Below are 26927 nucleotides of genomic sequence, written 5' to 3' on the forward strand. Positions count from 1 at the left end.
GCAGTAGTGGACCTCCATGACTATCCTGTGGGCGGTAGTGTATCCCATACTAATCCTGTGGGCGGTAGTGGACCCCATGCCCATCCTTTGGGCGGTAGTGACCCCATACCTATCATGTGGGTGGTAGTGGCCCCACCCATACCCATCCTGTGAGTGGTTGTCGACCCAATACCCATCATGTGGGCGGTAGTGGACCTCACACCCATCCTATTGGCGGTAGTGGACCCATACTTATTTTGTGGGCGGTAGTGGCGCATATACCTATCCTGTGGATGGACATGACCCCATTACCCACCCAGTGGGCGGTAGTGGACCCCCATACCCATCCCGTGGATGATAGTGGTCCCCAAACCCATCATGTGGGTGGTAGTTGACCCCATACCCATCCTGCTGGCGGCAGTTGACCCATGCCTATCCTGTGGGCGGTACTTGACCCCATAAGCAAGTTGTGGGTGGTAATGAACCTAATACCCACCCTGAGGGTGTTAGTGGACCCCATACGGGACCTATGGGTGGTAGTTAACCCCTTACCTATCCTGTGGGCGGTAGTAGACGCGATACTATGGTGTATGGTGCTTATTAATCTTGTCTAAACTACCAATCAAGCTATCAATGAAATCAATCAGAGCTACCAATGTGCTACTAGTATAGTATTAATATATTACTACTAGTATATTACTTAGTATACCTACTAATCTCCTCTATCTCATTTTTTTTTCTTGCAATGTATCTGTTATCATTTTATTAATTCTGCTTGAATTTACCTACTTGAAATTATCTGTTAGATTAAGGACCTGCCCGAAACGCTGCGCGTACTAGTGGCTTTACAAGATTGTGAATACCAAGCTATGTATCCTCACAAACCCCAATGTACCTTATTGTAAATAAATAAATAAATAAATAAATAAATAAATAAATACTCATCCTGTCGGCGGTAATTAAGCATATACCCATTCTTTGGACGGTACTGTACCCTATTCTCATGCTGTGGGCGACAATGGAGGCCATACCCATCCTGTGGGCGGTAATAGACAATTTTCATCCTGCGGATGATTGTGGACCCCATACCCATCCTGTGGGCGGTATAGTGGACGCCAAACACACATCCTTTGAGCGGAAGTGGAACATATACCCTTCCAGTGGGCAGTAGTGGATCCCATACCCATCCTGCATGTGGTAGTGGACGTCATACTCATCCTGTGGGCAGTAGTGGACCCCATGCTCATCCTGTAGATGATAGAGGTCGTCAAACCCATCCTATGGGCAGTAGTGGACCCCATAACCATCCTGCAGGCGGTAGTGGACGCCATGCTCATCCTGTAGGTGATAGAGGACCATGTACCCATCCAGTAGGCAGTAGTGGTCCCCCATACCCATCCATCCTGTAGATGATAGTACTCACCTAATTGTGCTTGCGGGGATTGGGCTCTGGATCTTTGGTCCCGCCTCTTAACCGTCAATCAACTGATGTACAGATTCCTGAGCCTACTATCATATCTATATTTGAAACTGTGTATGGAGTCAGCCTCCACCACATCACTTCCTAGTGCATTCCATTTACTATCTACTCTGACACTGTAAAAGTTTTTTCTAATGTCTCTGCGGCTGATTTGGGTACTCAGCTTCCACCTGTGTCCCCATGTGCGTGTGCCACCCGTGTTAAATAATCCATCCTTATCCACCCCTGTCAATTCCCCTGAGAATTTTGTATGTGGTGATCATGTCTCCACTAGCTCTTCTGTTTTCCAGGGACGTGAGATGCAGGTCACGTAGTCTGTCCTCATTACTCATGCCTCTTAGTTCTAGGACTTGTCTAGTGGCATAGCTCTGAACTTTTTCCAGCTTCGTCTTGTGCTTGACTAGATACGGGTTCCATGCTGGGGCTGCATACTCCAGGATTGGCCTTACATATGTGGTATACAAGGTTCTGAAGGATTCCTTACACAGGTTTCTGAAAGCAGTTCTGATGCTAGCCAGCCTCGCATAGGCCGCTGATGTTATTCTTTTGATGTGGACTTCGGGAGACAGGTTTGGCGTGATATCAACTCCTAGATCTTTCTCTCTGTCCTTTTCGTGAAGGACTTCATCTCCCATTCGGTATCCAGTGACTGGCCTCCTAGTTCCTCCTCCTAGTTTCATTACCTTACATTTACTTGGGTTGAACTTTAGTAGCCCTTTGTCGGACCATTCCTTCAGTTTGTCTAGGTCATCCCGGCCTATAGCCTTTGTCACATCCAAATCTAGCAGATGCTTCCTCACCTCCCCACTGGTAGTCACAAACTCCTCTAGTGGTGTCTGGGTTGATGTTCCTTCCCTTATCTCGGGGACTTCTCCTTGCTCTGAGGTGAAGACTTCTTGGAATTTCTTATTGAGTTCCTCGCACACTTCCTTGTCCTTTTTAGTGAATCTTTCTGCCCATATCCTCAGTTTCATCACCTGTTCCTTCACTGTTGTTTTCCTCCTGATGTGGCTATGCAGTAGTTTGGGTTGAGTCTTTGCCTTGCTCGCTGTGTCATTTTCATATTGCCTCTCTACCTCTCTTCTCACCCTGACGTATTCATTGCTGGCGCTCTGGTATCTTTCTCTGCTCTCTAGTGTTCTGTTGTTTTTATAGTTTCTTCACGTCCTTTTACTTAACTGCTTTGCTAGCTTGCAACTCTGATTAAACCATGGGCTTTTCATCTCTATTTCACTTTTTTCCTTTTGGACTGGGACGAACTTGTCTGCTGCCGCCTTACACTTCTGTGTAATGTAGTCTATCATGTCTTGAACCGTTTTTCCTCTGAGCTCTGTTTCCCAAGCTATTTCAGTTAGGAATTTTCTCATCTCATAGTTTCTCTTCCGGAATGCCGGCCTCTTGTTTTCTGGTCCCTTCCTTGAGTACATTAACCCTTCTTTGACCAAATATTCAAACAACAGTACACTGTGATCACTCATACCCATGGTGGCTTCCAGACCGATTTCCCTTATGCTTGAATCGTTCAGAGTGAATACTAGGTCTAGTCTTGCTGGTTCATCATTGCCTCTCATTCTCGTGGGACCCTTGACATGCTGACTTAAAAAGTTTCTAGTCGTCACCTCTAGCAGTTTCGCTCCCCATGTTTCCTCACCTCCACGTGGTTCTCTGTTTTCCCAGTCTATCCTTCCTTGATTAAAGTCCCCCATGATGAGCAGATGGGATCGATTTCTACAGGCAGCAGCGGCTGCTCTCCCAATAATAATGTTAACTGCCATGTTGTTTCTGTCATACTCTTGCCTGGGTCTTCTTTCATTTTGTGGTGGGTTATATATCACTGCTACTACTACTCTTGGTCCTACCATCGTCATGGTGCCTGTTATGAAATCTCAGAACACTTCGCAGCCCGGAATAACTATCTCCTCGAAACTCCATTCCTTTGTCATCAGTAGAGCCACTCTGCCTTCTCCCCTTCCTTCCCTCTCTTTCCTTATTACAGTGTAATCCTGGGGGAAACACCGCATTCGTTATGATTCCTGAGAGTTTTGTTTCTGTAAGTCCAATTACATCTTGGTTTACTTCTTGCCTTGTTTTTAATCCCATCCATTTTCGAGTACATAACCTGACTCTTCTGTCCATTCTCAGTTTCTGTTGATTCCACTGGAGTTGGGGGGTAAGGGATGCCTGGAATGGGTGAACCTAGGAAGGAGAGCCTGGGGGGTCTGGGGTGTGAGGGGGGCTGGGAGGATCTGGAACAGGGGGGGGCTAGGGGGTCTGACGTGATGCGGCTGAGGGGATCCGGGGTTGCGGGGTTAGTTGGGGCAAGGGATGGGGGAGCTGGAGGGGCATGTGGTGGTGTGGTGGAAGGTCATGGGTTGGAGTGTGCAGGGTAGACTGGGGTGAGTTAACAGGGTGGTCAGGGGTTGGGGAGGGGAGGGGTGCCTGGGGAGGGGGGGGCCATGAGGGATGGGGGTGGGGTAGGGAGGAGAGGTTGGGGTGGGGTTAATGGGAAGGGCACAGGCTGGAGAAACAGGCAAGGGCATGGGGTGCAGGAACAGTGAGGGTCTGGGGTAGGGGTTGGGGATGAAAAAGGGCATGGGGGGATCTGGGGTCAGGGAACATATGGGCATGATCTGAAGGGGGACTTTACTGTCTGGGGAGGTGCAAGTAATTGGTGTGAGATGGTTGAGGGGTTGGTTGGTGGGAGGCTTCTGTTACAATTCTCCCTGTGGGTACTGGCCTACTGGTGGGGGGATTCCCACTCCCCTCTGAGGTTCCTCGAGACACTGAGCTGAGACCTGTGGCTCCCATATCCCCACTCCTTTCTCTGCGTCTCCTCCTTGCTTCTGCAGCCTTCCTTCTCTCCACCCTTGTCATGTCCCTTTGCAGAAAGACGTCCTCGTATTACCCTAACCTCACAAGTCTGCTCTTCCTGGATAGGATTTTCTCCTTTGTTGCCTCGTTCATAAGCGCTACCTTTATCAATCGTTTCCTTTCCTTCTTTTAGATGCCCAGCCTGAAAACATTCTCTGTGTTGCTATTTGCCTCCTCCATATCCAGTCCCTCCAAGATCTGTCATGGTTGCTCGGTCCCTCCTCCTCCACTCCTCCCGATTGGATCCCTCTGGTTCCTATACTCCTACAACTATAATTGTTCGTTTCCTTTCCAGCATTTTCTCAGTGCATTTTGCAGCTTCCTGTGAGGTAGCTGCTTTCATAGCTGTTGCCCATAGTGGTCCCATACCCATCCTATGGGCAGTTCATGGGCCCAGACCTATCCTACAAGTGGTATGGGCCCTTTACCCACCTAACAGGTCGTAGGGGACCCTATACCCATCCTACAGTAGGTAGTAGACACAATACCATCCTGTTTGCAGTAGTTTACCCCATAAACATTCCAACGTAACATCGTTTTCTGTTCACGATTCTACAATACTTTCTTTAAAGATTTTTAAAGCACAAACTAGTGTAAATAATAATGATTGTTGAAGCACTTATTTTATGTAATAAATTATAGTGCTTATTATAATTTACTAAGAACAACTAATATTTCTCATAACAAAACTACGAGCCTTCAATAGGATGTAGCTGATCCATAATATTATAAGAGCATGGACAATAGTAGGTCAATTTCACAACCCATGAGGGACCTGAAAACTACAATTTTCATTATAATTGAACCAATCACGACTAATTCTGCTGTCTACGGCGATGGACGGGTACTATGAGACGTAAATTGGTACGTGAGGAAGAGTTTGGGCCTTGAAAAAATATAACTGGGAATATACCACATATGTACTAATTCATAAGGAAAATATTAACTATTAGCAATAAGTCATATATGTCCTGTCTTGTGCGAGAGCGGGTTGTATAGTGGCGTGGTGAAACTTGTGGTCATGTATGATGGTGTGGTGAACCTTGGGGTCATGTATGCTGGTGTGGTGAACCTTGTGGTCATGTATGGTGGTGTGGTGAACCTTGTGGTCATGTATGCTGGTGTGGTGAACCTTGTGGTCATGTATGCTGGTGTGGTGAAACTTGTGGTCATGTATGCAGGTGTGGTGAACCTTGTGGTCATGTATGCTGGTGTGGTGAACCTTGTGGTCATGTATGGTGGTGTGGTGAACATTGTGGTCATGTATGCTGGTGTGGTGAACCTTGTGGTCATGTATGCTGGTGTGGTGAACCTTGTGGTCATGTATGCTGGTGTGGTGAAACTTGTGGTCATGTATGCAGGTGTGGTGAACCTTGTGGTCATGTATGCTGGTGTGGTGAACCTTGTGGTCATGTATGGTGGTGTGGTGAACCTTGTGGTCATGTATGGTGGTGTGGTGAACCTTGTGGTCATGTATGCTGGTGTGGTGAACCTTGTGGTCATGTATGCTGGTGTGGTGAAACTTGTGGTCATGTATGCAGGTGTGGTGAACCTTGTGGTCATGTATGCTGGTGTGGTGAACCTTGTGGTCATGTATGGTGGTGTGGTGAACCTTGTGGTCATGTATGCTGGTGTGGTGAACCTTGTGGTCATGTATGGTGGTGTGGTGAACCTTGTGGTCATGTATGCTGGTGTGGTGAACCTTGTGGTCATGTATGCTGGTGTGGTGAACCTTGTGGTCATGTATGCTGGTGTGGTGAACCTTGTGGTCATGTATGCTGGTGTGGTGAACCTTGTGGTCATGTATGGTGGTGTGGTGAACCTTGTAGTCATGTATGGTGGTGTGGTGAACCTTGTGGTCATGTATGCTGGTGTGAACCTTGTGGTCATGTATGCTGGTGTGGTGAACCTTGTGGTCATGTATGCTGGTGTGGTGAACCTTGTGGTCATGTATGCTGGTGTGGTGAACCTTGTGGTCATGTATGGTGGTGTGGTGAACCTTGTGGTCATGTATGGTGGTGTGGTGAACCTTGTGGTCATGTATGGTGGCGTGGTGAACCTTGTGGTCATGTATGCTGGTGTGGTGAACCTTGTGGTCGTGTATGGTGGTGTGGTGAACCTTGTGGTCATGTATGCTGGTGTGGTGAACCTTGTGGTCATGTATGCTGGTGTGGTGAACCTTGTGGTCATGTATGCTGGTGTGGTGAACCTTGTGGTCATGTATGGTGGTGTGGTGAACCTTGTGGTCGTGTATGGTTGTGTGTGGTGAACCTTGTGGTCCTGGTTGCTGGAGTGTTGATCTTTGTGGTAGTTTACACTGGTGTGGTGGTTGTAGTTGTTACAACGCTAAAGTAGGGTTAGACATGTGGTTAATAATTGTGTGAAATGTCGGAAGTTCAACATCACTTACAAAGAACAGCAGTAGTCTGTAATATATGAAAAACCCTGGACACTATTGTGGAGGAGACTATATATCTGTGGCCGACGTCTACAAATGAGTGTAGGAACACCTTTGTCCCCTTTGGCTGACGTTAAAGACATTACCTATGGACTGGCACATGAAAATTCTAAGCAGAATGGTCATATATTGAATATTTACTTTCACCTGAAAACCTTTTAATCTTATTTTGAACTTTTATAATAATTTGTGTAAGAAATAACAACAAATAAGATTATCACAGACCTTTTGTTAGGCGACAATAACCGAATGATGTTTGATGTACCACTAGCGCTAAACTGGCTGTTAAACCAAGAGCTATTTGCTGCTTGTTTTACCAAAACCTTATGGCTCACAGGTTTACCAAAAGCTGTAGGCAGGAGAGTTGCTAAAGATAGTTTGTCTCTAATTACTTATCACAGCACACCAGGCCACACTCTCAATGTAACCAACTGTCACACTCAGGACAAGGCCTTGTGGTCACACTATGGTCAGTACCTTCTGGACACCAGGTACAGTGTTTGCAACAGATAACATCAATGAATGCTGGTAAAACCCAAAGCAAGACACTTCACTACACACTGAGAACTGTTAACAGTACACTACTCACAACTACACTGGCGTCAACGGTGACACCAAATAAGGGCAAACATGTCACCGCTACGCAGTATCCATATCGAGGCGGACGGAACGTTGAGCGACAAAAAGCGATACCAGTGACATAAATGTGACTTTCCTTTCTAGATTATCTTCCACACTAATAGCACAGCTGTGTGGTCTGTGCTCTCTGCTATGTTACTGGTGATATTTATCACACACAACTGGGCCAGCTGTGTGTACTCTGTGCTCCCTCTATGTTACTGGTGATATCTATCACACACAACTGGGCCAGCTGTGTGTACTCTGTGCTCCCTCTATGTTACTGGTGATATCTATCACACACAACTGGGCCAGCTGTGTGTACTCTGTGCTCCCTCTATGTTACTGGTGATATCTATCACACACTACTGGGCCAGCTGTGTGTACTCTGTGCTCCCTCTATGTTATTGGTGATATCTATCACACACCAATGGGCCAGCTGTGGAGATATCTATCACACACTACTGGGCCAGCTGTGGTGATATCTATCACACACTACTGGGCCAGCTGTGTGCACTCTGTGCTCCCTCTATGTTACTGGTGATATCTATCACACACTACTGGGCCAGCTGTGTGTACTCTGTGCTCCCTCTATGTTATTGGTGATATCTATCACACACCAATGGGCCAGCTGTGGAGATATCTATCACACACTACTGGGCCAGCTGTGGTGATATCTATCACACTACTGGGCCAGCTGTGGAGATATCTATCACACACTACTGGGCCAGCTTTGGAGATATCTATCACACACTACAGGGCCAGCTGTGGAGATATCTATCACACACTACTGGGCCAGCTTTGGAGATATCCATCACACACTACTGGGCCAGGTGTGGAGATATCTATCACACACTACAGGGCCAGCTGTGGAGATATCTATCACACACTACTGGGCCAGTTGTGTGTACTCTGTGCTCCTTCTATGTTACTGGTGATATCTATCACACACTACTGGGCCAGCTGTGTGCACTCTGTGCTCCCTCTATGTTACTGGTGATATCTATCACACACTACTGGGCCAGCTGTGTGTACTCTGTGCTCCCTCTATGTTACTGGTGATATCTATCACACACCACTGGGCCAGCTGTGGAGATATCTATCACACACTACTGGGCCAGGTGTGGAGATATCTATCACACACTACTGGGCCAGCTGTGGAGATATCTATCACACACTACTGGGCCAGCTGTGTGCACTCTGTGCTCCCGCTATGTTAGTGCAACCCGCTCTCGCTATAACATAGTATCATTGTGGCCAAAGGCTCATAGTTCTTAAGCTACTAATGTTCATAGTTTATCTGTGGTAGATGGTGCCCTATCACCAGGCACCAACCCTTCCTCACGAACCATAGTCTGTCTCATAGTACCCGTCACATCACTGTAGAGAGCATAAGGGTCCGTTTGCTCCTATTTTAAATGATAATTGTATTTTACAGTGAAATTTCTTATGTGAAATTTACGTACTATTTTCCATGTTATTCAAGTATCATGGATACACTACATCCAATTGAAGTAAATTATAATAAGCACTATAAATTATTACATGTAATTGTGGGGTTCTCAGAAATAATTTTTATATATAATAGTATGTGCTTTGAAAATCTAGAGAGAGTGAATTGTAGGAACGTCATCAGAAAACGATGTTAAGTTGAAATGTCTATGAGGGTACACTACTGAAAACCAGAAAGATCTAGGGGTCCACAATTAACATATCACACGATGTTTATGGAGTCCATTACCACCTAAAAGGATAAGTATGGGTTCCACTACCACCTGTAGGTTGGGTATGGGTCCACTACCAGCAATGGGATAGGTATGGGGTACATTACCGCCCCACGATTGGTATGGGGTGCATTACTGCCCACGACATAGGCATGAGGTCCACTACCGCCAACAGGAAGGCTATGGGGTCCACTTCATTTCACAGGACGAGTACGGGGTCCACTTCCATCCACAGGATGGGTATGAGGTTCACTGCCCCCAAAGGATGGGTATGGAGTCCACTACCGCTCAGAGGATGAGTGCTTGGGTTCGCTTCCTCCTTCAGAATGAGTATGGAGTCCGCTATCATCCACATGATGAGCATGGGGGCCACTACCACCCACAGGATGGGTATGTGGCCCAGTACCGGCCACAGGATAAATATAGGGTCCACTACCGCCTGTAGGTTGTGTATGGGGTCTACTGCCACCCAAAGGATCAGTATGGGGTCCACTATCACCCACTGGATAGGTATGGGGTCCATTACCATCCACAGGATGAGTAAGGGGTCCACAACCACGTATAGGATGGGTATGGGGTCCACTACACCCACAGGATGGGTATGAGGTCACTGCTGCCCAGAAAATGGGTGTATGGTCCACTTCTGCCCACAGGATAGGTATGGGGTCCACTGCTCCCAACAGGATGGGTATAGGGTCGACTACCATCCAGAAAACGGATGTATGGTCCACTACAGCCTACAGGATTGGTATGGTTCTGGTACCGTCAATGGAATGGGACCCAAGGTGTCCACTACCACCTGTAGATGGTTATGGGGGTCAACTACTGCTTACAGGAACAAGTACTGCCCAGTCAAGTACTGTCGGAAATATGACACAAATGTTAACATATTATAGTTACTTATTAAGATTTTATAGATAAGGGAAGATTCCGTGACGTCATCAAATGACGTATATTCACAACATGTATATATTAAACTCTAATTATTCCTTTAAACAGAGTCTAGTGTTTAAACTTAATAAAATAGTATTCACTAGGACTGAATAATTATACCATACACCAGAAAATATAGCTTTCCCTCCCTAGTCCTTAAGACAGAAGGAACCAGCAGAGTATTGGAACAAAACATTGTTGGAACACCACCTCAAGGGAGGAGGCAGGCAAGCCATTGTCTCAGAGAGAGAGAGAAACAGAGAGGGCTCCTCACGACATGCACAACTAATCAAAGGCTCCCAAAATATAAGTCAACCAACCAAGAAACTGCCACTGTAGCCCCTAAAGCAATTAAGTTCCCGACTGTCTTATATTCTTTTATTGGTAGTGATCACTATTACATATTGGATAGGAAGCCAGATATTAGCATACGAACACCCAAACATAGTGAATAGTGTTCCTCAGCAACACACAAATATTTCATGTCTCACCTGTACTTTATATGTTGATGGAGCCATTATTAATACCATTCCTTCGCCAGATAATTCGTGATCTGAGCTGAGCCCATATAGGTGAATATAGGAATAGGTGAGCTGGCCCATATAAAGTGTGAAGTGTCTTGCTGCCCCTGTTGGTCCACAGACGCCACAGTGCTAGGCCGCCATTACATGGCACTCTGAAGCACATGTGCCACACCCAAACAGACGTTGGAGGCAACAACTATAACACTGCCTACCAGGCTATATCAACCACACAGCTGAGACATTATAAATTGTATACTAATATATTTATAAGATAACAGTAATACTAATCAATGTAGTTTAATTACCACCTTATGGGATATAATTTATATAAAGTTAGAGGTAAATATTTACAACTTTATATATATATATATATATATATATATATATATATATATATATATATATATATATATATATATAATATATATATATATATATATATATATATATATATATATATATATATATATATATATATATATATTATTAAATATGACCGAAAAAGTAAGATTAATAATTCTAACACGAATTTTCTCAATCTTTCGTACATTACGCTTCACTGTTGGAGGTAAATCAAAAATCAATTCTACAAAATTCATTTTTATTTCTAGTCTGACGCGACACGGGCGCGTTTCGTAAAACTTATTACATTTTCAAAGACTTTAGTTCACAAATACACAACTGATTAGAACTTACGTATCTCCGATTTTATATCTACATTTGAGTGAGGTGGGAGGGGTGATGTGGCATTAACACAAGACAGAACAAGAGGGGATATTAATAGGGTATTAAAAGTATCAACACAAGACAGAACACAAACAATGGGTATTGAATAGAAGTGTTTGTAGAAAGCCTATTGGTCCATATTTCTTGATGCTTCTATATTGGAGCGGAGTCTTGAGGTGGGTAGAATATAGTTGTGCAATAATTGGCTGTTGATTGCTGGTGTTGACTTCTTGATGTGTAGTGCCTCGCAAACGTCAAGCCGCCTGCTATCGCTGTATCTATCGATGATTTCTGTGTTGTTTACTAGGATTTCTCTGGCGATGGTTTGGTTGTGGGAAGAGATTATATGTTCCTTAATGGAGCCCTGTTGCTTATGCATCGTTAAACGCCTAGAAAGAGATGTTGTTGTCTTGCCTATATACTGGGTTTTTTGGAGCTTACAGTCCCCAAGTGGGCATTTGAAGGCATAGACGACGTTAGTCTCTTTTAAAAGTGTTCTGTTTTGTGTCTGGAAAGTTTCTCATGAGTAGGCTGGCCGTTTTTCTGGTTTTATAGTAAATCGTCAGTTGTATCCTCTGATTTTTGTCTGTAGGGATAACGTTTCTATTAACAATATCTTTCAGGACCCTTTCCTCCGTTTTATGAGCTGTGGAAAAGAAGTTCCTGTAAAATAGTCTAATAGGGGGTATAGGTGTTGTGTTAGTTGTCTCTTCAGAGGTTGCATGGCTTTTCACTTTCCTTCTTATGATGTCTTCGATGAAACCATTGGAGAAGCCGTTATTGACTAGGACCTGCCTTACCCTACAGAGTTCTTCGTCGACTTGCTTCCATTCTGAGCTGTGGCTGAGAGCACGGTCGACATATGCGTTAACAACACTCCTCTTGTACCTGTCAGGGCAGTCGCTGTTGGCATTTAGGCACATTCCTATGTTTGTTTCCTTAGTGTAGACTGCAGTGTGGAAACCTCCGCCCTTTTCCATGACTGTTACATCTAGAAAGGGCAGCTTCCCATCCTTTTCCATCTCGTAAGTGAAACGCAGCACGGAACTCTGCTCAAATGCCTCCTTCAGCTCCTGCAGATGTCTGACATCAGGTACCTGTGTAAAAATGTCGTCAACATACCTGCAGTATATGGCCGGTTTCAAGTTCATGTCGACTAAGACTTTTTGCTCGATGGTACCCATGTAGAAGTTTGCAAACAGGACACCTAGGGGAGAACCCATGGCGACCCCATCTACTTGCTTATACATGTGCCCATCCGGGCTCAAGAAGGGTGCCTCTTTAGTACAAGCTTGGAGTAGTTTCCTCAGAATATTTTCTGGCATGTCTTGACATGCCAGAAAATAAGCAACAGCATAAGCAACAGGGCTCCATTAAGGAACATATAATCTCTTCCCACAACCAAACCATCGCCAGAGAAATCCTAGTAAACACAGAAATCATCGATAGATACAGCGATAGCAGGCGGCTTGACGTTTGCGAGGCACTACACATCAAGAAGTCAACACCAGCAATCAACAGCCAATTATTGCACAACTATATTCTACCCACCTCAAGACTCCGCTCCAATATAGAAGCATCAAGAAATATGGACCAATAGGCTTTCTACAAACACTTCTATTCAATACCCATTGTTTGTGTTCTGTCTTGTGTTGATACTTTTAATACCCTATTAATATCCCCTCTTGTTCTGTCTTGTGTTAATGCCACATCACCCCTCCCACCTCACTCAAATGTAGATATAAAATCGGAGATACGTAAGTTCTAATCAGTTGTGTATTTGTGAACTAAAGTCTTTGAAAATGTAATAAGTTTTACGAAACGCGCCCGTGTCGCGTCAGACTAGAAATAAAAATGAATTTTGGAGAATTGATTTTTTATTTACCTCCAACAGTGAAGCGTAATGTACGAAAGATTGAGAAAATTCGTGTTAGAATTATTAATCTTACTTTTTCGGTCATATTTAATAATATATGTCTACAGGAAAGACTGCTACCAAAATATACTAATATATATATATATATATATATATATATATATATATATATATATATATATATATATATATATATTTAATTGACGATCACAAAACACTGATCATTTTATGCGGAAAATCCACAGAGAAATATGAAATGAGGTGAACGTTTCGGCTTTGTTAAAGCCTTTGTCAACACCAGACTGACTAAGGAGAAGAAAGAAGGGCGAGGATATATAGGCCGACACCTGACCAACCCATCCCTAGGGTTGGTCAGGTGTAATTAACCAAAAACAGGTATAGCTTGGCTTTAGCTTAGCTATAGCTTAGCTCTAAGCTAAGCTATACCTGTTTTTGGTTAATTACACCTGACCAACCCTAGGGATGGGTTGGTCAGGTGTCGGCCTATATATCCTCCCCCTTCTTTCTTCTCCTTGGGGAGACATCTCCCGTCACGCAGGGTGCATTCGCACCTCCACAGATCTCCAGTATCAGCTCTTGATACTGGTAATGGCTCAAAAGGGCCACCACTTACGGGCTATTCATGCCCGTGCCACCTTTTGGTTGGCTTCATCTTCATCTTAACACATTCACAAAGGAGACATCTCCCGTCATGCAGGGTGCATTCCCACCTCCACAGATCTCCAGTATCAGCTCTTGATACTGGTACTCAAAAGGGCCACCACTTACGGGCTATTCATGCCCGTGCCACATTTTGGGTGGCTTAATCTTCATCAATCAATCAATCTTCTCCTTAGTCAGTCTGGTGTTGACAAAGGCTTTAACAAAGCCGAAACGTTCACCTCATTTCATATTTCTCTGTGGATTTTCCGCATATATATATATATATATATATATATATATATATATATATATATATATATATATATATATATATATATATATATATATATATATATATATTAAGTTGTAAATATTTACCTCTAACTTTATATAAATTATATCCCATAAGGTGGTAATTAGACTACATTGGTTACTATTACTGTTACACCCTTTTTACCCTTTTTGGGTATACATACACCCTTTTTGGTATAAGTTGTAAATATACCTTCAAACTATGTGCAGATAAATTCTGGCAGGCTGAATCAAAATATACAGTCCGTTTAAAATCATAATTCAATATTGAAGTTAACAAAATATATAATAAAAATAAAAAAATGCCTGCTAAGATTTTCCCACATAAGTTTGGTCCTCAATGAACCAGATAAACCAGTGGTTCATCAAATCTGGGATGAACATAAACTAATTAGTGAAATATACACACATATATAAATTATAGCAGGAATACACTGCTATACAATTTTCTAGCCTAATTAACTGAACCAAAACTAACATTGGACTGAACTTACAGTAGGCACTAATATTGTGCCAAGAACGGAACCTAAGAATATTTGTGCTATTTCATTACAAGAGGTTGATAAGAGGCTAATTTAACCCATAAAATATATATAATTAAGTGATTACATATAAACATTATATTAATATTGCACTATTCCATTTACTGCACATATTACCATTATTTACAGCCAACTCTTATACAATGGTAGAATAATAATAGACTGGAGTTGTACAGCAACCTAGTCTAAATTAATTGTGCTACCTGGTGTAAGGGAAGGATTTTACTCGTGTCTAGAGTTGAACCTATAGTACAGCCTAGCAAGTATATTTTATTGTGCAGTTTCTTATGACAACACAAGTAGTGTTGTACATATAATATTACTCTAACCATATGTATATTTAACTATAATCATTTCACTTTTGAGTGTTAATGTGAGTTTCTGTACCAACTAAGAGTGATATTGAGGAGCTAACGTGAAGTGAAACCAGCATAGACACAAGGTTACCACTCAAATCATAGTATGTATGATTATATATATAAATATAATGCGTATTAATTAAATGTTAGGCAGCTCTGGTTCAAACCCTACAAGCAAATCCAAACCCATTAAGGCTTGGCTCTAGTACCACTGCAGCAAGGCTAGCAAACAGCCATCATGTCTACTGCAGGAAAGGTGAAAACAACCCTTGCTGTGGGAAAATCCTAGCAGGCAAATATTTGTTTTTTATTCTATTTTTTGTTACTTGAATTTTGAAACTTGAGTTTTGTTATATTATTATGGTGCTAAGAGGACTGTATATTCTGATTCAGCCTGCCAGAATCTTATCTGCACATAGTTGGAGGGATAATTGTAGCTTATATCACTATGAGTAGATACAGGACAAACTACAAATTGTTTACCTTTTGCTAAATGAAAATTATACCACATATTGTGGTCTACTCTACTAATTTTAATATTACTACAATTATCTACTGTATTAATAAAATGTAAAGCCTTAGCTGAGTGGTTGACATGGCCTAATTAGGCTGGCTATGTTTCCTCCATCAGCTTAAGGGTGTGGTACATGTGCCTCAGTGCCACATAATGGTGACTAGATCAGTGGCACCACTGTACAGCCAAGGTAGCAATAAACTTCACTGTTTGTGGGGCCAGCTCAGCATTTTCAGTTACTCCAAATCACTTATTGCCTGTAAAAAGTTAAGGCTGTAAGAACTGCTCATTAACATATAAATTACAGGTGTGACATGAAATATTTAGTGTGTGTGTAGTTGAATAAATACTGTGTTGTGTTTTTTGTCTGCTAATAACCAGCCCCCTATCCTATATTTATAGTGATCACTAATAATAAAAGATATTAGGAAGTCGGATACTTAGCTCTTCTCTTTGCTGTAAGGGTCACAAAGCAGTTACTCGGTTGGTTGACACATAACTTGGGAGTCTATGACGAGTTGTGCTTGCTAATGGAGCCCTCACTGTTTTGTGAGGTCTGTTTACAAGTTCTGTGTGTACGTGACTAGTGCTCAGCTGTCGTCTGGCGTCCAGTAATGTTTGCTGGTTCTATTTATGTCTTAAGGAATAGGGAGTGAAGCTATATTCTGGTGTATTTAATTATATTCAGTCCTAGTGAATAATATTTTATTAAGTATAAACACCAGACTGAAGTTTTAAAAGAAATGAGATTTAATATATACGTTTTGTGTGATAACGTCTTGAAATACCTTGAGGTGCTTCCGGGGCTTGGCGTCCCCGCGGCCCGGTCGTCGACCAGGCCTCCTGGTTACCGGACTGATCAACCAGGCTGTTGGACGCGGCTGCTCGCAGCCTGACGTACGAGTCACAGCCTGGTTGATCAGGTATCCTTTGGAGGTGCTTATCCAGTTCTCTCTTGAACACTGTGAGGGGTCGGCCAGTTATGCCCCTTATGTGTAGTGGAAGCGTGTTGAACAGTCTCGGACCTCTGATGTTGATAGAGTTCTCTCTCAGAGTACCAGTTGCACCTCTGTTTTTCAACGGGGGTATTCTGCACATCTTGCCATGTCTTCTGGTCTCATGTGATGTTATTTCTGAGTGCAGGTTTGGGACCAGCCCCTCTAATATTTTCCACGTGTAATTTATTATGTACCTCTCCCGCCTGCGCTCAAGGGAGTACAGTTTTAGGCTCTTTAGTCGGTCCCAATAGTTTGGATGTTTTACTGAGTGGATTCTAGCAGTAAAGGATCTCTGCACGCTCTCCAGGTCAGTAATTTCTCCAGCTTTGAAAGGTGCTGTCATTGTGCAGCAGTACTCCGCTCTAGAGAGCACAAGCGTTTTGAAAAGTGTCATCATCGGTATAGCATCTCTAGTGTGAAAAGTTCTTGTTATCAACCTGTCATTTTTCTTGCAGTTGTGACGGCTACTTTATTGTGTTCTTTAAAGGTAAGGTCTTCCGACATGAGTACACCCAGATCCTTTACATTGCCTTTTCGTTCTATGTTATGATTTGCCTGAGTTTTGTACGTGGTTTCCGTTTTTATATTTTCATTTTTTCCATAGCGCATGAGCTGGAACTTATCTTCGTTAAACACCATATTATTTTCTGTAGCCCATAGAAAGACCTGATCTACATCTGACTGGAGGTTCGCCGTGTCCTCTATGTTGCCTACTCTCATGAAGATCCTAGTGTCATCTGCAAAGGATGATACAGTGCTATAGGTTGTGTTCTTGTCTATGTCCGAAATGAGGATGAGAAAAAGTACTGGAGCAAGCACAGTACCCTGGGGGACTGAGCTCTTCACGGTTGATGGGCTGGATTTTATTTTGTTGACTATTACACATTGGGTTCTGTTGGTCAGGAAATTGTAGATCCATCTGCCTATTTTTCCGGTAATTCCTTTTGAACGCATTTTATGTGCAATAACACCATGGTCACATTTATCAAAAGCTTTTGCGAAATCTGTGTAAATTACATCCGCGTTATGTTTGTCTTCCATAGCATCTAATGCCATATCATTGTGGTCCAGCAACTGCGACAGGCAAGAGCGCCCTGTTCTGAAACCATGTTGTCCGGGGTTATGGAGTTGCTGTGATTCCATGTATTTTGTGATTTTACTTCTTAGCACTCTCTCAAAATTTTTTATGATGTGCGATGTTAGCGCTATCGGTCTGTAATTTTTTGCCTCTGCCTTATTTCCTCCTTTATGAAGTGGTGCTGTCTCTGCTGTTTTTAGTATATCAGGAATAACGCCAGTATCTAGGCTTTGTCTCCACAGAATGTGGAGGGCCTGCGATAGTGGTTTTTTACAGTTCTTTATGAATATAGAGTTTCAAGAATCCGGGCCTGGTGCAGAGTGCATAGGCATACTGTTTATGGCTTCTTCAAAATCCAGTGGGGATAGGGTGACGTCTGATATATGATTTGATGTTGGTATCGTATCCATGAAAAATTCATTTGGGTTATCAATCTTTAGTGTGTTTAATGGCTCGCTGAAAACAGAGTCGTACTGCGTCCTCAGTAGCTCGCTCATTTCTTTGTTGTCATCGGTGAAAGTTCCATCTCCCTTTCGTAGGGGCCCGATACTAGATGTGGTTTTTTATCTTGATTTTGCATAGGAGAAAAAATATTTCGGATTTCTTTCTATTTCACTGATGGCCTTTTGCTCTCTTTGCCTCTCCTGGGTTCTGTATGATTCTTGTAGCTTCCGTTCAATTGTTTCTATTTCTCTACCTAACCTTCTTCGCCGTTCTTGAGATAGGGTGCGACTCTCAAGTTGTTCCGCGATTCGTTTTCTTCGCCTATATAGGGAACGACGATCCCGTTCTAATCTCCATCTCTTCCTCTTTTTTCTTAGAGGTATGCGGTTTGAACATATTTCTAGTGCTACTGAGCTTATTTTTTCCAGGCACTGGTTCAGGTTTGCATTTCCTAGCTGTTCTTCCCAGTTTATTTCTGTGAAGTCCTGGTTTATTCGCTCCCAGTTTATCTGTTTATTATTGAAGTTGAATTTGCTGAAATCTCCTCCACCGGGAATCTGGACTGGTTTTGAAGGTCTACTCCCCATGGTTGTCATAACTTCAATTAAGTTGTGATCTGAGTAACAGGTATTTGTAATCATTATGTTCCTGATCAATTCATCATTATTAGTGAAAATGAGGTCCAGCGTGTTCTCCTTCCTAGTTGGTTCTACTATTTGCTGGTTTAAGGCAAACCTGTCGCACATCCGTAGCAGGTCATTTGCATGTGCCTGTTCATTTAGGCTACTTCCTGGTATTCTTTCTGATATTACTGTATTAGCCAGGTGCTTCCATTTCAGGTGCCGTAGGTTGAAGTCCCCAAGCAGGATGATGTTGGGAGCTGGATTTGTGAGGTTTTCCAAGCAGTGTTCTATTTTCATTAGTTGGTCTTTAAACTGCTGAGGGTTTGCCTCCGGTGACTTATATACAAGGACAATAACTACATTTAGAATCTCTAATTTGATTATCAGCACTTCCACCGTATCATTTGAGGTGTTTAGCAGCTCAGTACAGATGAGTGTCTTTGATGTAGAGGCTGACCCCACCCAAGCCGGTGTTTTCTATCACATCTGCTATATTTCAAGCCAGTGTTTCCTATCACATCTGAAAAGATTGTACTCTGAGATCCATATTTCACCATCATGGTAGTCCTTTGTGTGGGTTTCTGTTAGGGCTGCAAACACTGCATTTGCCTCATGAAGGAGACCATCTATAAATTGAACTTTGTTGGTTTTGCGTGTTTTTATACCCTGGATGTTGGCAAATATAAATGATGTTATCGTGTTAGTGGAAGTGCTGGAAGCCTTACTTGGTGTTAATATCTGAGGCTCTGATAAGGAGGCCACTGTGTTTGCGTCCAGGGTGTGTCGTTTTGGAAGTGATTCGTCCAGTTTTGGTAGTAGGACGGGTGTTGTCTGGTGTAGTACCTGTGTGCTTGTTGGTAATTTGAATTCCAGTCTTGTGGGTATCTCCGTTCCCCTCTGTAATCCTGTAGTGGTTCCATCTGACTGTTCCTCTCTCTTATATTTACTACTCTGTTTCTGCCTTCCTCTAAAAAATTTCCAGTAGTGTCATATTGATCTTCCCGTCTATAACGCTCTGTACCTCTCACATGGAATTCCGGACACTGAAGATTGTAGCATTTTTTGTCCCTAATTGAAAATTGACATAATTTAGGGTGGAAGTATCTACACCCTGTTCCAAAACGGCATGTACCCCTCGCCAACATGTTCCTGCATTTTCGAGGATGCAGAAAATGGCATTTCGCTCCTAATTTTCCATATTTGCGTATTCCTTTAGCGTAGAATTTGCAAATGTGTTCCGGTTTTACGTTTTTCAAGGTATTTATATCTGTGACTGTCTTGTCTACCTCTTTATTGGAGCCATCTCCGTTTTTCGTCCCAATTCCTTCATCTATGCATTCTCTCACTGTTGCTCTCATTGTTTATATTATCTGGCTCTGTAATATTGCTGTTATTTTGTACCACAATAGTCTCCTCCTCCACACTACTGCTGCGGTTCTCTAAACTATCTGTTCCTGAGTTTTGGTCGTTATCCAATGTTGACTTTTCCCAGTCCGCATATATCACTGGTAACTTGTCTGTGAATGATAATCTCTGTGACTCGGGAATGTTTTTCATCAGTTTAGTTATGTTTTCTAACATTAATCTGTCATCTTTGCAAACCCAGTAAATTCCTTGCCTTTTTATGCATCCTGGAGCTAATTCTGTACAGCCCAGGTGGAATCTTATGTTACAGATGCAGCACGTTACGCCTGCATTACGTCTTCCCAGTACTCCCGAACACTCGCCACACCTCTCCATTGTCTGGTGTATTGTGTTGTATTTGAGAGTCACTGTATGGATCACTTGTTGATGTCAGTCCTTTCAACTCTTTATAAAATTATATGTATATATATTTATATGTTTAATATTTATGCTATTATATATATACCGCATATTAGTAATATTATGTATGTTATTTTGTTCAGACTTTATGGCAGGTACTTAGCGTAGGGTAGCGAAGCTGGTCCCCGGTGAATACAGGTGACCTCTTGTTGTCCCAGGTTGATGTCACCAGTTTCCAGTTACCCGATTTATAACCACTGATGCCGCCTCTTGCCACTATTCTATATTTCAAGTATTCTATATTTATAATATTCTATGCACGATTTTCCTTCACTTCCAACTTATATGTTGTTGTGATACCCGTTCCACTTCACTGTTCCACGAATCACCGTTCACTATTTTTTTCCTAATACACGCATGTACACAAAGCCTCGTTCACTGGCTCACACGTGTCTCCCGTTTATTCTCTATTTAGCACAAAGTTCTATTGTTAATGACTATTTTCAATTTTCCAACGGGTCACTATGCACTTTGTTATGTCTGTAATCAGTAATCCACGGCAGTAGTCCTAAAAATCCCGGTTAATGACACGATTTTAACGGAGCGCGCACGGTACGTCTTCCCCCTCCCTCGACCTCGACTCCCCAAATCACCCATTCTTTAAATTCTTAAAGGGTAACTTACGTTAAAGTGTGTCGGATTTCCTACACTCTTTAACTATAATATCAGCTATTATAGGCCATTGAACGAGACAGATCAACAAATTCGAGGCTCTGTGTAAACAAACTCCAGCTAATCATGTTGAACTGGAGGGCAATCATATGGTTGCCAAGAAAAAAAATTGACCAAGTAAGAAGCCAAATAGAAAAATATGTGGCTATTCTTACTGACACTACAATAATTGATGCAACACTAGAGGCTATCATACAAGATCAGGCAGGTTATGAAGATACCATTCAAATCAAGTTATAACACATTGTCAATGTAATAACTCATTACAAGGCAAGAACAAACATTACAACCACAGCTTCCCATAACCAGTCACAACCAGAAGTCAAACTACAATCAATTAGTTTATCAACTTTCTCTGAAACAGAGTACGGAAGTTGTTTAAGATCGCAGGTGATTTGACCTTAAAAAAAAACATAAGGGCCCAGGTGATGCGCTCACATAGATATCTTGAAATGATGTCTATGTGAGCGCATCACATAGAACTGAGATCTTGAAATTGTACCATGATATAATCCAACAACAACTCGATAACAAATTTATCGAGGTTGTAACAAATGATGATCCTAAGGATGGACAGAACCTGCTGCACCACCCAGTACTGAAAAATTCTGCTACTACCACAATAAGGATAGTATTTAACTGCAGTGCCAAGACTAAGCAAAATAGTGTTTCATTGAATGACTGCCTTCAAACTGACCCTAACCTGAGAAAAAGGCTATACGACGTGCTGTTAAAGTTCCGTATCAGGACATATGCATACACGGCCGACATCAATAAGGCATTCCTTAGGATAGGTCTCCAAGAAGAAGACCGTAACTACGCCAAGTTCCTATGGATCAAGGATCCTAACGATCCAAACAGTGAATTAATCACCAACAGGCTTGCGCCAGTTTTGTTTGGTGCTACTTCTTCATTGTTTCTGCTTCAAGCTACCTTAGATACACACTTGAAGAATTCTAATAGCCCACATAAAACTGAAATTAGCAACAACTTGTATGTGGAAAATTTCCAAAGAACAGCTAGCGGTGAAAGTAAACTGCTGAGCATATAACACGAGACCAATCAAGAATTATTGTAAGCAAATATTCATCTCCAGTCGTGGGTCTCCAACAATACCAAATTAAATCAATTGATCGAAACAGAATTTCCAGACAATAAGGTACCCCAGAAGACAAAGGCACTAGGCATTGAATGGGATTCAACTGCAGATCAGTTAAAAATCAAATCAGTGGAACCAGATACCACCAATGAAACAATAAGAAAACTACCATCCCAAGTCAGCAAACCCTTCGACCCATTGGGACTATCAAATTAAAAAACAATTAAGCTACATGTGTTTTGCGATGCCTCGGGAAAGGTCTATGTCACAGTATCTTACCTGGTATCAAATGGGCAAGCCAATTTGCTCACATCAAAGGCCAGAATGGCACTGTTAAAGAAATGACCATTGCCTCAACTGGAGTTAACAGCCCTACTGCTAGGAGTAAGATTGGCTCATTATCTGATCAAGGCCTTAAGCAACATCCACTTTGAAGAAACACTGTTATGGTCAGATAATGAGGCAGTGCTACAGTGGGTGAGAAACAATAACAGTAAAAACCCTTACTTGATTAACCGCGTTAAGGAAATACGAGAGTTGTCGGCAGGGTACAAACTGAGATATGTATGCACCAAGAAGAATCCTGCTGACTATCTCTCTCGAGGCCTGATTTTACGGTAATTAACCAAAGCAGAGATGTGGTTCAATGGAATTCAGTGGCTAATCAGCGACCAGTGGCTTGAACAAAAGCCACAAGTCCTTTGGACCAATGTCACTGTTCCCACTGAGAATTCAGAACCACCTCAGACTTTGGTAATTCGTCCTAATCGGTACTCTGAACTGAATAAACTAATAGGGGTCACCCAAGTGGTGTTTGATTTTCTTAAGAAAATAGAAATCATACATCAATTCCCAAGTACCTTAAGGTACTGGGTTAAAAGAGCTTAAACAGATACATTCGGAATGGAATTTGACAACGTCTCTAAGAAACTTGAGAATGAGCTGGGTCTCTGGATAGACACAAACAATTATAACCTAATAAAGTGGGGAGGACGCTTGCAACATATGGATATAGATCTGGAAGCAAAAAATCTAATATTGCTTCCTTGTCTCTACATAATAAGCAAACTAATTGTGTTACATATACACAAACACGATACTCTGCATGGTGGGGTATTAGATAGTCTCACAGACTTCAGACAACAGTACTGGCTACCCAAATGTTGGCTGACTGTAAAATCAATAATAAATCCTGTGTAATATGCCGGACGTATGATGCCAGTGTCCATATCTGAGACCTTCTTCACTTCCAAAGGAACGAGTTGTACATATTCTTCCTTTTGAGACCACTGGAGTAGATTTCACAGGAGCACTAACACTGAGAGACACCAAGGACAAAATCCTAGGGAAGGCATATATCTGCCTATTCACCTGTGCCACAGCAAGGGGAGTATATCTAGAAGTGACTCCCGATATGAGTGCCAAGGCATTCTTGCAGGCTTTCCGCAGGTTTGCTTCACGTAGATCCTGTCCTAAGTTAATGTTCTCAGAAAATGGGTCCAACTTAGTGGCAGGAGAAGCATGTCTGAGGGAAATCTGGAACCACCCAATGGTACACACGGCCCTAAATCAACGGCAGTGCCACTGGAAATTCATACCTCCAAGAGCACCATGGCACGGAGGTTTCTATGAATGCATGGTTGGTACAGTGAAAAGTTCTTTTCGAAAAACCATACACAGCCAAAAGGTTGACATGAAGGAGTTCCAAACCGTTGTCACAGAAATAGAAGCTTGAGTTAACAACTGACCACTACCTACCTCTCTGATGATGTTTCACAACGTGAACCGTTAAGTCCAGCTCATTTGATGTAGGGGGGAGACCTCTAAGACCCTTTGTGTCCCTTATGAATGAGGAACCAGAAGATCCTTCATATATCCGAGAGAGTGACTTGGTTCAACGTTTTAAACATCTCTCACGAGTGATAAGTCGGTGGAATGAAGTATTGACTCGAGAATACCTTACTGCTCTGAGGGAGTATCACTACAGGGCAAACAACCCCTACAACAGAATTAACTTGAACCCTGGTGACATAGTTTTGGTGGACAGCGATGGGCCACCCTCAGAGTGGCCAATAGGCCAAATAGTCTCTGTTCATCCAGACCCTAAGGACATCTTGAGAATAGTGAAAGTAAAAGGCCAAGGCAACACTACTGTCAAAACATTAGAGAAATTAGTTCCTTTAGAACTGGCAGGAAAATAGACGCTCAACGACTTCCCTCACCCACAGCGCCAGTACGAGACATATGTCTAGAAAGTACTGCTGCACGACAGTGCAAGCTTAAATTAATGCAACTCTATAATTCTGAGAGAGAGGAATAAAGTGATTGCAGTCCTTACTGAGACTTCGACCCGTATTTCGCCCCCTAGACATTATGTCAGAAATCTGATACATATGTTAACATACTATAGCTACCCATTAAGAATTTTTGGAAAATGAAAGATTCCGTGACGTCATAACAACAAGACTTATATTCACAACATGTATATATTAAACTCTAATTATTCCTTTAAACAGAGTCTAGTGTTTAAACTTAATAAAATAGTATTCACTAGGACTGAATAATTATACCATACATCAGAAAATATAGCTTGTCTCCCTAGTCCTTATGACAGAGTAGGAACCAGCAGAGTATTGGAACAAAACATTGTTGGAACACCACGTCAAGGGAGGGGAGGTAAGTTATTGTCTCAGAGAGAGAGAAAGAGAGAGGGCTTCCCACGATCGTCGTCGCCCCTAAATCAACACAACAGAGAGAGGGCTTCTCACGACATTCACAACTCATCAAAGACTCCCAAAATATGAGTCAACAACCAAGAAACTGCCATTGTAACCCCCTACAGCAACTACGTTCCTGACTGCCTTATATTCTTTTATTGGTAGTGATCACTGTTAAATATTGGATAGGTTGCCGGTTATTAGCATACGAAAACCCAAACACAGTGAATAGTGTTCCTCAGCAACTCACAAATATTTCATGTCACACCTGTACTTTATATGTTGATGGAGCCATTCCTTCGGCAGGTCATTCGTGATCTGGAATAATTAGAAGGTGAGCTGGCCCACATAAACTGTGAAGTGTCTTGCTGCCCCTGTTGGTCCACAGACACCACAGTGCTAGGCCGCCATTACATGGCACTCTGAAGCACATGTGCCACACCCTAACAGACGTTGGAGGCAACAACTATAACACTGCCTACCAGGCTATATCAACCACACAGCTGAGACATTATAAATTGTATACTAATATAATTATAAGATAACAGTAATACTAACCAATGTAGTTTAATTACCACCATAGGTGCTATAATTTATATAAAGTTAGAGGTAAATATTTACAACTTAATATATATCCACACATTGTGGTATAAGTTGTAAATATCCCTTCAAACTATGTGCAGATAAATTCTGGCAGGCTGAATCAAAATATACAGTCAGTTTAAAATCATAATTCAATACTGAAGTTAACAAAAAATATAATAAAAATAAATAAATGTCTGCTAGGATTTTCCCACAAGTTCTGCCCGGAGGATGGCTAAGGGGTGCGGTACTCCCCCATAGCCATCCGGTACTGCCTATGGTGTCCGGTACTCTAGGCGGGACCAAAGAGCCCAAGCTCAACTCCTGCAAGCACAATTAGGTGAGTACAGGATGGGTATGGCGTCCACTACAACCCACAGGATGGGTATTGGTCCCACTACAGATCATGGGTTGGAGTATGGGGTCAACTACAGCTCATGGGTTGGGGTATGGGGTCAACTACAGCTCACGGGTTGGGGTATGGGGTCAACTACAGCTCACGGGTTGGGGTATGGGGTCAACTACAGCTCACGGGTTGGGGTATATAGGGTCAACTACAGCTCACGGGTTGGGGTATGGGGTCAACTACAGCTCATGGGTTGGGGTATGGGGTCAACTACAGCTCACGGGTTGGGGTATATAGGGTCAGCTACAGGTCACGGGTTGGGGTCCTAAATGGTTTCCATCACCATGACATCCATTTAGGTCATGGGTGATGGCTCCATCACCCATGTCAGGTACATGCATACAATAATATGAATAAATAAATAGTTTATGTAGGTAAAAGTACATACAAACATACTGAGTTACAATTAGCATGCTTAATTTCTAGATAGAGCTAATATACACTATCGTTAAAGCCACTAATACCACACCATTTGGGGCCAACCCGTCCTCAAAATTACCTTGCTCTACACCCGTATGCGCACTATGGCCAAAATGAACGTAATTTGACATTAAATTGGCTCACGAAAGTGAAGTACTATCACGTTTTCTGTTGTAAGTCCTCCGGCTTACTCGGTAAGGTTAGAAGAGGAAACTTTCAATTAACGGTTTTCATGACGTTTTGAAACCTTAGGGGAATTTCCTGCCCTATTAACCTTCCAGAGGACCCTTAACTTACTGTTTTGGAAGAAAAAACTTCAAAATTTATTTTCAATTATTTTTCATTTTCAAATTACGTCCATATTCGGCCATACGGGCAAACGGTCAAATTCAAACATAATTTGTAAGAGGACAGGTTCAGGAAATACTTAAAAACTAAGACAAGACTGAGATCAACAGCATGAATTTAAATTATATAGGTTGACA

General features: G+C 42.3%; 3 protein-coding genes across 3 annotated transcripts in view; 2 read left to right on the plus strand and 1 right to left on the minus strand.

The window, feature by feature from the left end:
- LOC123752440 (uncharacterized) overlaps window positions 1-7386 on the minus strand; it is a 60295-nt gene extending 52909 nt beyond the window's left edge. The window contains exon 1 of the mRNA XM_069320119.1: window positions 7014-7386. The gene's annotated coding sequence lies outside the window, so the exon portion shown is untranslated. The remainder of the gene's footprint in view (window positions 1-7013) is intronic.
- LOC138360155 (uncharacterized) lies at window positions 7041-22269 on the plus strand. Its single transcript, XM_069320098.1, has 2 exons — window positions 7041-7279; window positions 21699-22269. Exons 1-2 carry the CDS (start codon window positions 7041-7043, stop codon window positions 22267-22269), a joined length of 810 nt encoding a protein of 269 aa, XP_069176199.1.
- Window positions 22270-23731: 1462 nt separating this feature from the next.
- Window positions 23732-24052, plus strand: LOC138360156 (uncharacterized). The gene has a single exon (XM_069320099.1). The coding sequence runs from the start codon at window positions 23732-23734 to the stop codon at window positions 24050-24052; it is 321 nt and encodes a 106-aa protein (XP_069176200.1).
- The last annotated feature ends 2875 nt before the right edge of the window (window positions 24053-26927 follow it).

The sequence above is a fragment of the Procambarus clarkii genome, unplaced genomic scaffold, assembly GCF_040958095.1.
Source record: "Procambarus clarkii isolate CNS0578487 unplaced genomic scaffold, FALCON_Pclarkii_2.0 HiC_scaffold_98, whole genome shotgun sequence".
Lineage (NCBI taxonomy): Eukaryota > Metazoa > Arthropoda > Malacostraca > Decapoda > Cambaridae > Procambarus > Procambarus clarkii.